This window comes from Desarmillaria tabescens (genome assembly GCF_030435595.1).
Source record: "Desarmillaria tabescens strain CCBAS 213 chromosome Unknown EV420scaffold_1, whole genome shotgun sequence".
Lineage (NCBI taxonomy): Eukaryota > Fungi > Basidiomycota > Agaricomycetes > Agaricales > Physalacriaceae > Desarmillaria > Desarmillaria tabescens.
Genome location: NW_026848300.1, coordinates 3,678,071 through 3,691,089, shown reverse-complemented (window position 1 = coordinate 3,691,089; position 13,019 = coordinate 3,678,071). Strand labels below are relative to the sequence as shown.

At 47.9% G+C, this 13,019-nt stretch overlaps 4 protein-coding genes and 1 non-coding gene across 5 annotated transcripts; 1 reads left to right on the top strand and 4 right to left on the bottom strand.

Moving 5' to 3' along the window:
- Positions 1-617: 617 nt before the first annotated feature.
- Positions 618-700, bottom strand: EV420DRAFT_t8. Its single transcript has one exon. It is a non-coding gene; the product is annotated as a tRNA-Asp (tRNA).
- An 86-nt stretch (positions 701-786) lies between these two features.
- On the top strand, positions 787-3,472 carry EV420DRAFT_1499700 (uncharacterized protein). Its single transcript, XM_060471000.1, has 11 exons — positions 787-964; positions 1,013-1,074; positions 1,132-1,305; positions 1,353-1,527; positions 1,573-1,661; positions 1,708-2,387; positions 2,438-2,534; positions 2,584-2,642; positions 2,693-2,771; positions 2,825-3,135; positions 3,189-3,472. The coding sequence occupies exons 1-11, from the start codon at positions 795-797 to the stop codon at positions 3,246-3,248; spliced, it is 1,956 nt and encodes a 651-aa protein (XP_060340095.1). The 5' UTR covers positions 787-794; the 3' UTR covers positions 3,249-3,472.
- Positions 3,473-6,095, bottom strand: EV420DRAFT_1499695 (cytochrome P450). Its single transcript, XM_060470999.1, has 14 exons — positions 5,787-6,095; positions 5,633-5,733; positions 5,436-5,571; positions 5,281-5,378; positions 5,128-5,224; positions 5,005-5,077; positions 4,729-4,958; positions 4,611-4,677; positions 4,363-4,555; positions 4,140-4,306; positions 3,994-4,092; positions 3,927-3,937; positions 3,834-3,870; positions 3,473-3,779 (listed from the first exon to the last, which is right to left on the bottom strand). Exons 1-14 carry the CDS (start codon positions 5,944-5,946, stop codon positions 3,602-3,604), a joined length of 1,647 nt encoding a protein of 548 aa, XP_060340094.1. The 5' UTR covers positions 5,947-6,095; the 3' UTR covers positions 3,473-3,601.
- Positions 6,096-7,009: 914 nt separating this feature from the next.
- Positions 7,010-9,813, bottom strand: EV420DRAFT_104584 (cytochrome P450). The gene is made up of 14 exons (XM_060465511.1): positions 9,291-9,813; positions 9,143-9,243; positions 8,955-9,090; positions 8,799-8,896; positions 8,647-8,743; positions 8,525-8,597; positions 8,241-8,473; positions 8,123-8,189; positions 7,875-8,067; positions 7,656-7,822; positions 7,501-7,599; positions 7,433-7,443; positions 7,344-7,380; positions 7,010-7,290 (listed from the first exon to the last, which is right to left on the bottom strand). The coding sequence occupies exons 1-14, from the start codon at positions 9,415-9,417 to the stop codon at positions 7,110-7,112; spliced, it is 1,620 nt and encodes a 539-aa protein (XP_060340093.1). The 5' UTR covers positions 9,418-9,813; the 3' UTR covers positions 7,010-7,109.
- Positions 9,814-10,886: 1,073 nt separating this feature from the next.
- EV420DRAFT_104180 (DUF1479-domain-containing protein) lies at positions 10,887-12,924 on the bottom strand. The gene is made up of 8 exons (XM_060465492.1): positions 12,664-12,924; positions 12,406-12,611; positions 12,164-12,360; positions 11,959-12,101; positions 11,863-11,903; positions 11,668-11,810; positions 11,411-11,617; positions 10,887-11,359 (listed from the first exon to the last, which is right to left on the bottom strand). Exons 1-8 carry the CDS (start codon positions 12,808-12,810, stop codon positions 11,154-11,156), a joined length of 1,290 nt encoding a protein of 429 aa, XP_060340092.1. The 5' UTR covers positions 12,811-12,924; the 3' UTR covers positions 10,887-11,153.
- Between the last annotated feature and the right edge of the window lie 95 nt (positions 12,925-13,019).

The window sequence follows — 13,019 nt, the reverse complement described above, 5'->3', positions numbered from 1 at the left end:
TTTCTCCCCCTGTCGAATCCTCGGGCTTCTCCCGTCGCCCTGACGCTTGATTCTGTCTTGATATTGTCCGTGCATGTCACGACATCGATAGCCTCCTGGTTGCCAGTATTCAGACTGGCCTTGAGCATTCTAACCTGTTGAAGCTGGAATGCTATATCGCTGGAGCGCCACCTCTGGGCATTTCTGGCAGCGTCCTGGGGTGTTGATGTATTTTCTGTATTACCTTTCTGTTCTTTCTTCGTAATATCGAGCATAAAAGCACTGTCCATCAGAGTCTACCTTTGCGCGAAAGGGGCTTTTCGGGGATTATGGACAGTAGGGAACAGGAAGACGAACGCTTCGCAAATAGAAAACTCCGTCCGGACTTTCTTGTGGGTACAATACTTCGGCATTCCGGCGCATAGTTTTTCGCAGGTAATCTTGCCAATTGCGGCACCCTCGTCAGTCATGTAACTTTTGCACGTGATAGGTAAGTAATGGTTAAAAAAAACTCCTCGGGGATGGCCCGGATGGGTGTGTACAAAACCATAGTTCAATCCTCCTGCAATTTTTGTGTACAGGCTCAGTCAACGACTCAACACTTTCATAGGGAATTTCTGATGTCGTTAAAAAATTTACTCTCTGACTGGGAGTCGAACCCAGCTTTCGCGCGTACTTTATTCATGACAGGCGCGTGTACTAACCGATATACTATCAGAGATACGGTAATTCTGAACATTTTAGTATATGATCAATAATTGAATGAAGTCGGGCATTCCGTTGGCAGAGAGAATACTCTCGTGCACACGTCGACCATGCAATGGTCCCTTTGGACTTTGTTTCTATCTCTTGTCGTGCCGACCCTCGCTATATGGCCATTCTCGCCGAAGCGATTTACTGGAAACTCACTCGTTGGTGCCGGGTCGAGAGGAATAGTACTCGGTGAAAGGGCGATCGCGTTCGGGGACTTCAATGGGGACCAATTGTGCGTCGTGGCACGACCATTTTGTTATTATTCTGAGCGTGAACGCAGTCTAGATGTTCTCATGCTCGACGAGGACCGACAGACTCTGATTGTATACCTCTGGGACCACGGTGAGCGGCATATTCGTACGGAGGGACGAGCACGGACCTGACATGGATCTTTTGCAGCCGATTTTGAGTTCAAGGAATCTGCGTCGTTCAGATATCCAGTAGTGGTGGAGAATGTCGTCCCTGGCGACTTTACGCACTCAGGAAAGCTGGATTTGTTAGTTATGGGTCGCAGCAGAGCCGGCAGCACCGTCGACATGGTGCTGTACCCTGCATTACCTGGCGGTGGCTTCGGTGTGTACTGGATATATGCGCTACCGTCCCGTCTGATTTGTCTTTAGATGTGGCGAGCCCAATTTCCGTGACAGCCTCCAAAGCCCCTCAGCCAATACCCGTCGATTTGGACGGTGACATGAAGATTGACCTCTTGGGAATAACATCCGACTCTGACAAGCCATTGAAGGCGTGGCAGAACGTATGGAACGCCTCGCAGGCACACTCAACGCTGTTCAACATGTGCGTTTCACCTGTGTATGTTGTTTCGTATTAACAAGTTCGCAGCATTGATCCAGAATTTCATGGCACACAGTGTACCCTTGCTTCTCCTCACAGCAATGCAGTCGTAGACCTCAACGGGGATTGTCTTGCAGGTTCGTCCAAATTTCTTACCGCCTATAACAATCTGACCAATGACAGACGTCTTCCTCGTATGCGATGTCGGCGGAGGCAGGCGGTCCTTCCAGATCTGGGTCAACGAGAAAGACGACGGATTCTATCTCGCACAACAAGGCACTCTTCCTTCTGGCGTCCAAGCCATCTCCTTTGCCGATATCGACCGCGACGGGACCATCGACATGATATTCCCCACCTGTTCCTCCATATCAACCTCCAGCGGTCTTGGAAGAGACTGCTACATAAACATCGCCTACAATAAGCAACTGCCTCTCTGTGCCTCATCTACCCAACCTTCTGTTGTCAGAGGTGTTCGCAAGTGTCGGTCCCCCGAGAGCCTGTGCATCGCGGATCCAGACTTCAAGTTCGACTTGAGAGATAGCAGTGACAACGATGCCTTCGCACGGTTTCCTGTGTCTTCCCTCGGCAGCGGCTCGCTCCTGGTCCTTGACACTTCGCTTTCTCCGGCGGTGCCTCTGCCTATCAAGCTAGGCGACGCGAACCTGGACGGGTTCCCTGATCTGCTACTCATAATTGACCACACACCAAAGCTTGTGTTTTCAGTCCCGTGCGAGAAGGGTGTGACAGGTTGTGCCAAGGACGGTAGTGGAAAACGGGGCTGGCGTGTCGAGAAGAAGGGCACGGAAGTGCTCGATTCGATCAAGGATGCGCGAAGTGTATCTTTTGTGGATATGGATGAAGATGTAGGGCCATTCTCTGTGTGCGTTATTGGTTACTTATGTCACTTCTAAAGGGCACATTGGATATTATGGTGCAACGAACTGGCTCGGAGAAAATACTGTTCGTGCAGAACAATTTTTACTATGACGCATTCTTCCTCAAAGCTATCGGTGCGTCCTTCATATCGTCGCTTTACAATGAAATTGATACATTTCCCAGTGTTGAATGGCGCATGCAATAATGGATGGTGTTATGGTCCCAACGGAACTCGATATCATGTATGTACATCCTTCAACGGCGTAATGACCTCGACTGACATTCCTATTAGCCATTCGGTGTGAGCTACTCCGGCGCCTCATACAAGTACACCATCCTCGATACCTCTGGGCGTCGCTCCGCAGCGCAAAGTACGGTTTTCCCCTCCCCTCCCCGTCCTAACTAACTCCCCTCCCCGTCCTAGTCGGCCAGCTCCCCCAGACATCCTACCATGCACTCCAGTCGCCCTATTCCTTCTTCGGCTTAGGTCGGACGAACAACTACATTGAGAACCTCTTCGTCGGGAGCACCATGCATGTGGATGAGCATTACATTAACATCGAGGGTGTCATACCCAACTCAAAGGTAGTTATACTACCTGGACAGGATGGCGCGGCGTGGAAGAGGCAGCTGTTTTTGAGGCCGGGCAAGTGGATTCCGTGGGTGACGGTGACGGTTGTGGTGGGAACCATCCTGTTGGCGGTGATTGTGCTGATATTGCATCTGAATGAAAAGGTTCGTTCTCGTATTATGGGCCGGAGTGTTTCTGACGGTGTTTTGACATACAGAGAGAAGACGAGCTGGAGAGACGGAGGGCGTCGCACCATATCAATTTTGATGCGCTGTAAGATCTTGGATATATTGGCACTTTAATTGTACACTACATATACGCTAGTTCTTTCTTTCTTTCGATAATTAAGTTTCCCTCCTTGACGGAACTTACAGAAACTTCACACTCCACAAGGCTCGTAGCTGACTACATTCCCCCAATTGTTTCAGGTGATGAATGAAGATAACGAGGGCAGTCACGCATGTCCCCAAGCCGAATGAATATAAATCAAATCACCCCGAGACAACTGTGAAGAACCTGTGTTCAAACTTCAAGGCTCGCATCCTACTGAACAGAATACGTGTATGTACATTGGTCTGCGTAGTATATACCGGGAATGCTGTGATTCAAGTATAAAACTGACGGCTTACATTACTCGACCGGACTCGGAACCAGGCGCAGCGGCATCTGACTACCTTTAGACATCTCATCTCGCACCATGGGAATCATAATTCCAGCAGGCTGCCGCTTGATGTCGATGCCTGCCTTGGAAAAAGTGAACTTGAAGGTCTCGAGGAGCTCGAACAGGATGACTTGTAGCTCCATAACGCTGTAACAATATAGCATGAACTCCAATGGTGAGCCACAAGGGAGCGGAACTCACGCGAAACGCCAGCCGATACAGGAGCGGACTCCGGCGCCTTATGAGAAAGGGACTATCAAGTGAAATGGTTTTAAGAAACGGACGTCGACTTACTAAAAGTCAAACTAAAAGCGAGAAATGAGATCGATGTTCTTGATGAACTATACTGAAACAAACTTACAGGTTAGCAAAAACCCCAACTGGCGTCTGTTTATCCAGTTCGCCCAAGAATCGATCCGGATTCCAGACATCGGCATCGGAGCCCCATACGGTTGGATTGCTGGAAGTCGTTGTGAGTAAGCGAATACTAAGTTTATTTGTTCTAACCGGTTGTAATATCCGATTTCAATCTTAACAAGCTGGCCCTTCTCCACAGGTATCTCAGTGAGCTTGACTCCGGTGGATGTGATAATTGGGTCGGTGAGCGGGATGACGTCGTCACAAGCAGCAACACGGACCAAGGCGGGAACAATGGGGTGGAATCGGAGAGTCTCCTGTCAACGCCAAACCGATGAGTGAACAGACGACCTGACAACGCGATACTACACACCTTGATCACAGCGTTCATAAACGGCATACCATCGTAATCTGTCGATGTGAGTTCGCCTTTGGTTGCATATCGGCTTCGAACTTTTGCTATTTCCGCGCGGATACGATCTTGCTGCTCGGGGTGATTACACAGCTCGAATAGGCACCAGGTAAGCGTAGATGCGGTGGTCTCGTGTCCTGCCAACGTAAGGGTACTATCATCGCCCAAAATCAATAAAATGGCATCAAGATGCAAAGAGAGAAATTGACGCTATCTGGGCAAGGACCTCGTCATCGCTCAGTCGTTTCTTCTCTTCTTCCTGGGAATTTGCGCGTGCTGTGAGATTCGATAAGCTCGAATGCATCAACGCAACCAACAACAACTCGCCTAAAATACTGAGAACGTCCTTGCCAGTCGATGAATCGAAATCATTCTCATTGACCTTCTCCTGGAGTAGTTCCCGTCCGACATTTTGGGCAGCAACATTGAAACTTGAAAAATGTTTTCTTCGCCGGGAAGGAATGAGGTTCAGGACTTGGAGTAGGGGCTTCGGCAGGACTCTTGGCAATGCTGAGAGAAGTATCGCAGCACGCGAAGGGAAGAGTTCCGAGTCGCAGCTAGAAGAAAATGAGCAAACAATAGACCAGAGCAGGTACTACAAACAATAAATTGTTCAGTGTCTTGGCCAATTTATCATCTTCATTATCTAGCGCTCCGTATTGGTATCCGAAGGCACCTTTCGTAATCATTGGTACTAAATAATAGCGTATTGCAGAACAGACTCACTCTCTCCAATAATGTCCAAAGTCAGCTTTCCAAGCCAAGGCGCCATATTAATGCTCGATTGTCCTCCTTCAACAATGTCAATGAGCTTTCCCGAGAACTAGATAGGCAGTGTCAAACTGCATGCCACAAACAGAGGCCTATCAGCAGGAGCACCTTCTTTGCTGATCGTTGGAAAAGGCTAAGGAAAGTCCGAAGCTGTGCTGCAGAGAATGCGGGATTCATGACTTTCCTATGTCGCTGGTGGATAGACCCTAGGAAAATATTTTCAAGTAACAAACGATGACGAGAACTTGAGGATGTAAACGCACCAGCTACTGTAACGATTCCCCTCCCAAATAGCATGGCCGTGTTATAATCCGAATCGAGGGCTTTGGGATAGCGATATCCAGAACCATGAAGGACGTGCTGCAGGCCCTTTGGATCGCCGAGGACCAATACACTTTGCTAGATTCGGAATCAGCAGTCTTGTTACGGGAAGATATATGAAGTGTATGAATATACATACCCCGTAGGGAGCAGCTCCGCGGAAGGCTGTGCCGTATTCGCGAAACCAAGCAAATTGCAGATCACCTACTTGGTCCTGATAGTTAACGGCGTAGTCATGTCCTTGAGAGCCCAAGGTCAGATAGGCATGGTCAGAAATCCAAGGTGACGCTCGCCAAGAAGCCAGGAGTCCACCGGAGGACCTCGAAGCTGCTTAATTACAGCTGAGTAATTTCGTCTGTGGATTAGAACAGTGATAATAATGGCAAGAAGCGCGATGATGAGCAGCGAAGTGGACTCCATGGTTGACCGGGATCTTTGAACCTTGAACAGCATGGGCTTTATATTCGAAACGCATGGTGCAGTAACGGAAACCAATCAAACAGAAAGTAACACGGTTCTTCCAGAATATCGAACTTCCCATACCAGCACGGAACAAGGGACATGGGGCCCGAGGTGAGCCGCATTGTACCAATGACGAGAACGAAAGGCTGCTCGAACGTAAGCAAATTTGAGTCAACGGCCCAGCACGCGACTTAAACGTCTTCAGAAGAAATTCCTCGCCAAAAGGTCCGAGTGGCGTCGATGAAAGGTGTGATTGTTACCCCATGGTTGGGTCGGCATGCGTCCGAATTGTCGATATTATATTTGGCGTCTGGATGTACAGTACTATTGCACACCGACCAAGTAATAGATATGTGAGTTACTCTGGGGGGGGGAATAATGGAAGACAGTCCGACCGTAAAAAAATGGCCGGGGTTCGGACCGGTTCCCGTTAGGCCAACCATCGGTAATTTTTGTATGTTGAGGTGTATCCCAGTCTTTTTGCCTATAAGGCGGTTCGGACAAAGGTGCCATTTATACCAGCACTACCTGCCTTAGAAGCGACTAAGTCAAGGTAGCATTTTTCGTCTGCTCATTTGACTCCCCGTTTTTCTTTCTCTTGTTATTATTAAAAAACAATTGAAAAAAGTCCCCTGCCGCAGAAAAACTGCGGAATGTTTGATTCTCTTTTCACAGACCTTAGATCCATTCTTTGTACAAGCAGATCTACAGGCTAAGATCCCGGCGTACACTAGTACCCCGTCATCTCAGATCGCCCGCTAAAGCTAGAATCGACTTCCTATCAGAGTCATCCATCATTAGGCTCCGGGTCAGAATTTCGACAAGAATTCGGAGTCAATTCAGGACTCATAAGGAAGTCATGGAGTATAATAATACATCAGACACCACACGAAACCTCCAGGGAAAGAAAATACCTTTTTTACCTGTCCTACTGCTACCCAACCATAGAAGGGACTGTCAGGTATTTGGAGTAGCCTTAGTCCATCGAGTCACAGGTAGAAACACTGCAGACAATCTACTTCCCTAGACATCGGTGTATAATGCAGAGTTTAGTGTTAATTATCGGACCTCGGATGGCCTAGTGGTGTATTCAACTGTTTTAATACATGCAAACATTTGCTCAGGGTTACTATAATACAAGCTTTTCTCATTCGTCAGTATTGAACGGGACTCGGAATCAGGCGCAGCGGCATCTGAGTACCCTTGGACATCTCATCTCGCACCATGGGGATCATAACTCCGGCATGCTGCCGCTTAATGTCAATTCCTGCCTTGGGGAAAGCGAACTTGAAGGTCTCAAGGAGCTCGAACAGGATGACTTGCAGCTCCATAACGCTGTAATAATATAGCATGAACTCCAATGGTGGGCACAACGAAGCAGTACTCACGCGAAGCGCCAACCGATACAGGAGCGGACTCCAGCGCCTTAAAGGGAGCTATTGAGTGAAATGCTTTTGATATCAGAGCGCCAACTTACTGAAGGTCAGACTAAAGAGCGAGATGTGAGATCTCGTTTCTTGATGAATAATACTCAAAGAGACTTACAGGTTAGCAAAAACCCCAACTGGTGTCTGTTTATCCATTTCGCCCAAGAATCGATCTGGGTTCCAAACATCGGCATCAGAGCCCCATACAGTTGGATTTCTGGATGCGTCCACGAGTGAGTGTACGCTTAGATTATAATGCTAACTTATACTAACCGATTATAGTATGCGATTGCAATTTCAACAAGCTGGCCCTTCTCCACGGGTATTTCAGTAAGCTTGGCTCCCGTGGACGTGGTAATTGGGTCGGTAAGTGGGATAACGTCGTCACAGGCCGCGACACGGAGCAGGGCAGGAGCAATAGGATGGAACCGGAGTGTTTCCTACCATCATAAATGAACGAGTGAGCAGACCATTCGGAAAAAGGATACACACCTTGATTACAGCATTCATGAACGGCATACCATCGTAATCTGTCGAAGTGAGATCGCCTTTGGTTTCATATCGGCTTCGGACTTCCGCAATTTCTGCGCGGATACGATCTTGCAGCTCAGGATGGTTACACAGCTCAAATAGACACCAGGTGAGCGTGGACGCGGTGGTCTCGTGTCCCGCCAATGTAAGTGAACTGTCGCCATGAAGAGTCAATATGATTGCTGCAGGACGGAATAAAATGAACTGACGCTATCTGAGCAAGGACCTCATCGTCACTTAGTCGTTTCTTCTCTTCCTCCTGGGAATTTGCGCGCGCTACGACATTCAATGAGCTCGAGTACAATGCAGCTAACAGCAGTAGCTCACCTAGGATACTCAGAACATCTTTACCTGTTGATGAATCTAGTTCATCGTTTCCCTCGACGTTCTCTTTGAGCAGTTCCTGTCCAACCTTTTTTGCAGCGACATTGAAACTTGAGAAATGCGTCTTTTGTCTGGAAGGAATGAGATCCAAGAGTTGGAGAAGAGGCTTTGGCATGATTCTTGGCAACGCCGAGAATAGTATTCCAGCGCGAGAGGGAAATATTCCTGCATCATGGCTGGAAGGAAATAAGGCAAACAAAATAGTCAAATAAGAGGGTATTACAAACAATAAATTGTTCAGTGTGTTAGCCAGATTGTTATTTTCGTCATCGAGTGCGCCGTATTGGTATCCGAAAGCACCTTTGACTGTCATTAGCACTGAATAATGGTATATTCCAGAGGGGCCCACTTTCGCCAATAATGTCCAAAGTCAGCTTTCCAAGCCATAGCGTTATATTGATATTTGATTGTCCGCCTTCCGCCATGTCAGTGAGCTTTTGAGAGAGCTAGACAGTTCGTTAGACCGTAAGTTACGATTCAAGGTCTACCAGAGAGACATACCTTCCTCGCCGAGCGTTGGAAAAGGACCAGAAAAGTCCGGAGCTGTGCTGCTGAGAATGCGGGATTCATGACTTTCCTGTGACGTTGATGAACAGACCCTGTAGAAAAAACGTATTGAGCAACAGGCGCTGCTAACCAACTGAGACGGAACTTCACCAGCTACTGTAATGATTCCCTTCCCGAATAATATGTTCAGGTTATAATCTGAATCCGCAGCTTTGGGGTAACGGTATCCAGAGCCGTGAAGAACATGCTGTAAACCTTTCGGATCACCGAGGACCAACGTATCTTTCTGTAGCCGACATTAGCTATCTGGCTATAGGGGCATATGCGAAGTTACTAACACCGTAGCAAGCCGCCCCACGAAACGCTGGACCGTATTCGCGAAACCAAAGAAAATCCAAATCGCCTACTTGATCTTGATACTTAATCGCATATTCATTACCTTGAAAAACAAAATGAGGCAATGTTACAGCCGAAGACAAGACTCACCAAGAAGCCAGGATTCCGCTGCAGGTCCTCGAAGTTGGTTGACTACAGAACGTTTTCGTCTGGAGATTAAAATAGTGATGGCAATGGCCAGAAGAGCGACGATAAACAGAGAAGTGGGCTCCATCATTGATACTTCGATCTCTACGCCGCAGGAGCTTTATAGTTGGAATGCAAAATGAAGCGACGGAAGAGGATCAAGCAGAAGGTCCTTCCAGAATATCAGGCTTCATTCCCATACCAAGCCGAAGCGAGGAAATGGGGCCTGGAGCCGCATTGCGAGGCCAAAAGGCTGCTCGGACATAAGCAAATTTGAGTCAACGGCCCAGCACGCGGCTCGAACGTCCTCAGAAGGAATTATTCTCCCCCCGGTGATGGACCTTCGACCAAAGACTGGAGTTAATGATGTCGCTGTTGGACTGATGTGGGGGCGAGTCGTATAAGTGTCTTCTGGAGGTATTTTGCCTGCCAACCAGTCTGGTTAGGGTCTAGGTATGCAAACAACGGAGAATTAGTGATAAAACGCCCTAGGAGAATTCTCGGGTTTTTCCGGTCCTGTTCCTACCAGTGCTGTCAGCCGGCGGCACAATTCATTCTCTCAGCTGCCAAACGATATCTTTCTGCAACCTGTGCAAATAAATGTGTATGTCATTCGAATTTCCGCACATACAAAGTTCAGCGTGGTGCCATATGGCAGCCGGAGCCAATTGCAAACCTTGAAAACCCCGGGAGTTTTTGGTCTTCTTACAAAAAGACAATGTGCTGTGTTTTATGGGGATAGCGGAAGCCTAACGCGGAATGACTTGGTGGGCCATAGAAAACACGGGCGCCAGTACACAGCAACTTCGTAAGTCTTACTGAGAAAGCATAAGTCTGACATACTCGCCCAAATGTTTGCTACCTAATATCTATGATGTGGATTTTCGGCACCGCTACTAGCACCCTGGATTTTCTGTCGTTGTCTACCCTAGATCCTCGGCTTGTTATTTGTAGCATGACATGTTCCCAATGATCCACCGGGCCAAGGGGAAGTTCCTTCTTTGGCATCGCAATTTGGCCACGAACCCAAGGATATACCGCGACGTTGTAGGTCATCATCTTTCCTTTACCTGCTCCCTATCACCTGCGAATGTCTTAATACCGACCCTGTAGCTCTTGTTTTTTGGAAGCCTGGTTGGACCGATGAGCCGGGTTCAATGGACTCATAACTGTGGACCTTCTTGTCTCGGCTAGTCGAATTATCAGTCGATCTTGGTTCTGTCTTATCTATTACACCACTAGCGTCTGCGAGAGGCCTGGCGTGCGGTCGACAGTCGCACAGCCTTGCTGACATGTTCGCGCCAAGGTATGTAGTGACTCAGTTTTCGACCTGGATTAGCACTGCATCGATCACATTGAAGGGGTGCTTCCCTCTGGTTCTTTCGTTATCCTGGCAATGGCATCACGGTCTCCTGAGTGCAAAGCCAGTAGGTCCTGGTTTTTCAATGAAGACTATTATCCAAAATGTCGTCGCCTTGTGGCTTGTCAAGGAATAGGAACATCCTAAAGTTCGTACACAAACGAGAACTGGAAAACGTTAGATGATGACTTTTTTAGTAGATCGAAGCTACAATTTCTACTACTACTAGTTGGAGCGAACAGGTAAATTGATAATCTAGGTCTATAAAGTGGCGAGACAGAAGGAGCGATACTTTTCTCTCCCTCCTACTACTACGACCCTAAGTACAATCGACAGAAAGTTCTTGGTACACTTCTGCTTTCTGTACGTCGATGCTGGTAGATAATTGACGCTTCCGGACATTCCTGACACTACGATTTCAAAAGATAAATTATCCTACGCAATTGACATCGTATTTCACATTTCAGTCATGCCACCGATACAGGCAATAACATTGCTCTTCGCCCCGCAGGTTCCGATATATCCGTAGCCGAGCCCATGCCAACAAAGTTGTGCTCATCGTTCATAGCAGGTGGGAAATCAGGCGGTCTGATCCTTTTCAAGAGGCTGTCTCTCTGCCTCTCGATGTATGCTTTATTCATTGGTGTGAGAGGCACCGAAGGGATGTACATCACTGCATCATTGTTAGTATCAGCGAGGGGTGCCTTGCGGATAGAATGCGCACCACAAGAATCTTCCTTTCCGGTATGTTCGACTTCGACGGCATGAACCATATCACAATGCCAAAATACGGTGTCACCTGGAAGAACCTTTGGTACCGAAATCATGGTTTTCTCCAGTTTGAGGTGAGGATGCATGTCAGGTGTTGGCCTCGGCCCGGTGTAACCGCTTCCCAAGGGAATGATGCCAGGGAAATCCGGTATCGAGATATCTATGCGAGAATATAGTTACTTAGGCTGCGCAAGATGGAGATGTACACACCATACTTCCAGTTTTTCGCCTTCAAAATTTCGGGAGAGTCGGCTGGGACAAGAGGTTGAAAGAATGGCCGCAGCATAATGTACACATTGCTCATGATTACGTTGGGGAAGAATTGAATAGTACCCTCGGTCGGGGCGGTCTCGCTGTTGCGGGCATGGAAGCAATTATCCTAGTCTTTACACTGAAGACGCATACCTAATCGCAAGCCATCCCTGGAAAGTCCGAAAGATCGTAGCCTTTACGGTGCTGTGTTAAGCACCCCATGCTGTTTCTTTGATGACGGATACACACCTGTCCTACTCTGTTATGCAACGAACTTTTCGCATTAATCCTTCCGCGCAAATCGTACGGGTCATGTTTCTTCCAGTTGCCTCCGAAGACATCCTTGTAGACTGACCGGAACGATGGATCTTCCCACCGTTCGATTGCTCCGCCTACACCATAATCCATTGCCTATCAGTGCAACAGAAATCAAGGGAACAGCACTTAGGCTTACCATCAATGTGTGGTGGATGGATGTTCCACTGCACCCCAGGATGTCTCATTCTGAGCCTATCGGCATAGCTCAAAGGCTCGGATAGATTCACTCCATCTGTTTCCAATTCGCCATCATAGTGATAAATCTGATTTAACCAGGTCGACACCTTGAGCATATTTGGATGTGCTCTAGCTTCTATCTGAGGTTTCGTCCAGCTAAAAAGGATTAAAACCGCGGAGTTTGTATGCTGGTACACCTACAAGAGCTGGAAGAACTGTTTGTTGTCGCTCGGAAACCCCTCGACATCAGGATTCGCCGCGACAAATTCTTGAAGGCCGTGTCTCCACGCAATGGCTTGTTGGTCGTCTACTACATTACGAATAACGACGCATCCCTTCCTCTTGATCTCTGTCTTTTGCGCCTCGGTTAAGTTTGTCAACTCAGCGAAATCAAGTTGGGGCAGGTACTGTCAAAACGATATGAGTATGGATGATAAACGATGAACCCAACGTACACACATTGGCGCCTTGTTTGCTAATGGTCTCAGTGACCACCGCTAGTTCGGCGATAACCTCTTTCCATGCCTTCGTGACGTTCGCCTCAAAGTCAGGGTAGGAAGCGGCGATATCTTCTTTCAGCTTCAGCAAATCTGCAGGTCCAAGCATAGCTGACTGTCAACGCGAGAATATAGAAGGTGCCAGGGTCCTCATAAGAACGGCAAAGTATTCATCCCCCAAAAGATAAGAGAACAATTGATAAGTGATTTGGGGTAATGCTTATACCAGCGTCTCCCACAGAAGTCACATAACTAGTCAACGTCCTCAACGTCACCCGGTCATAAGTGCGATCACGATGTCAAGGACAAGATAACAGA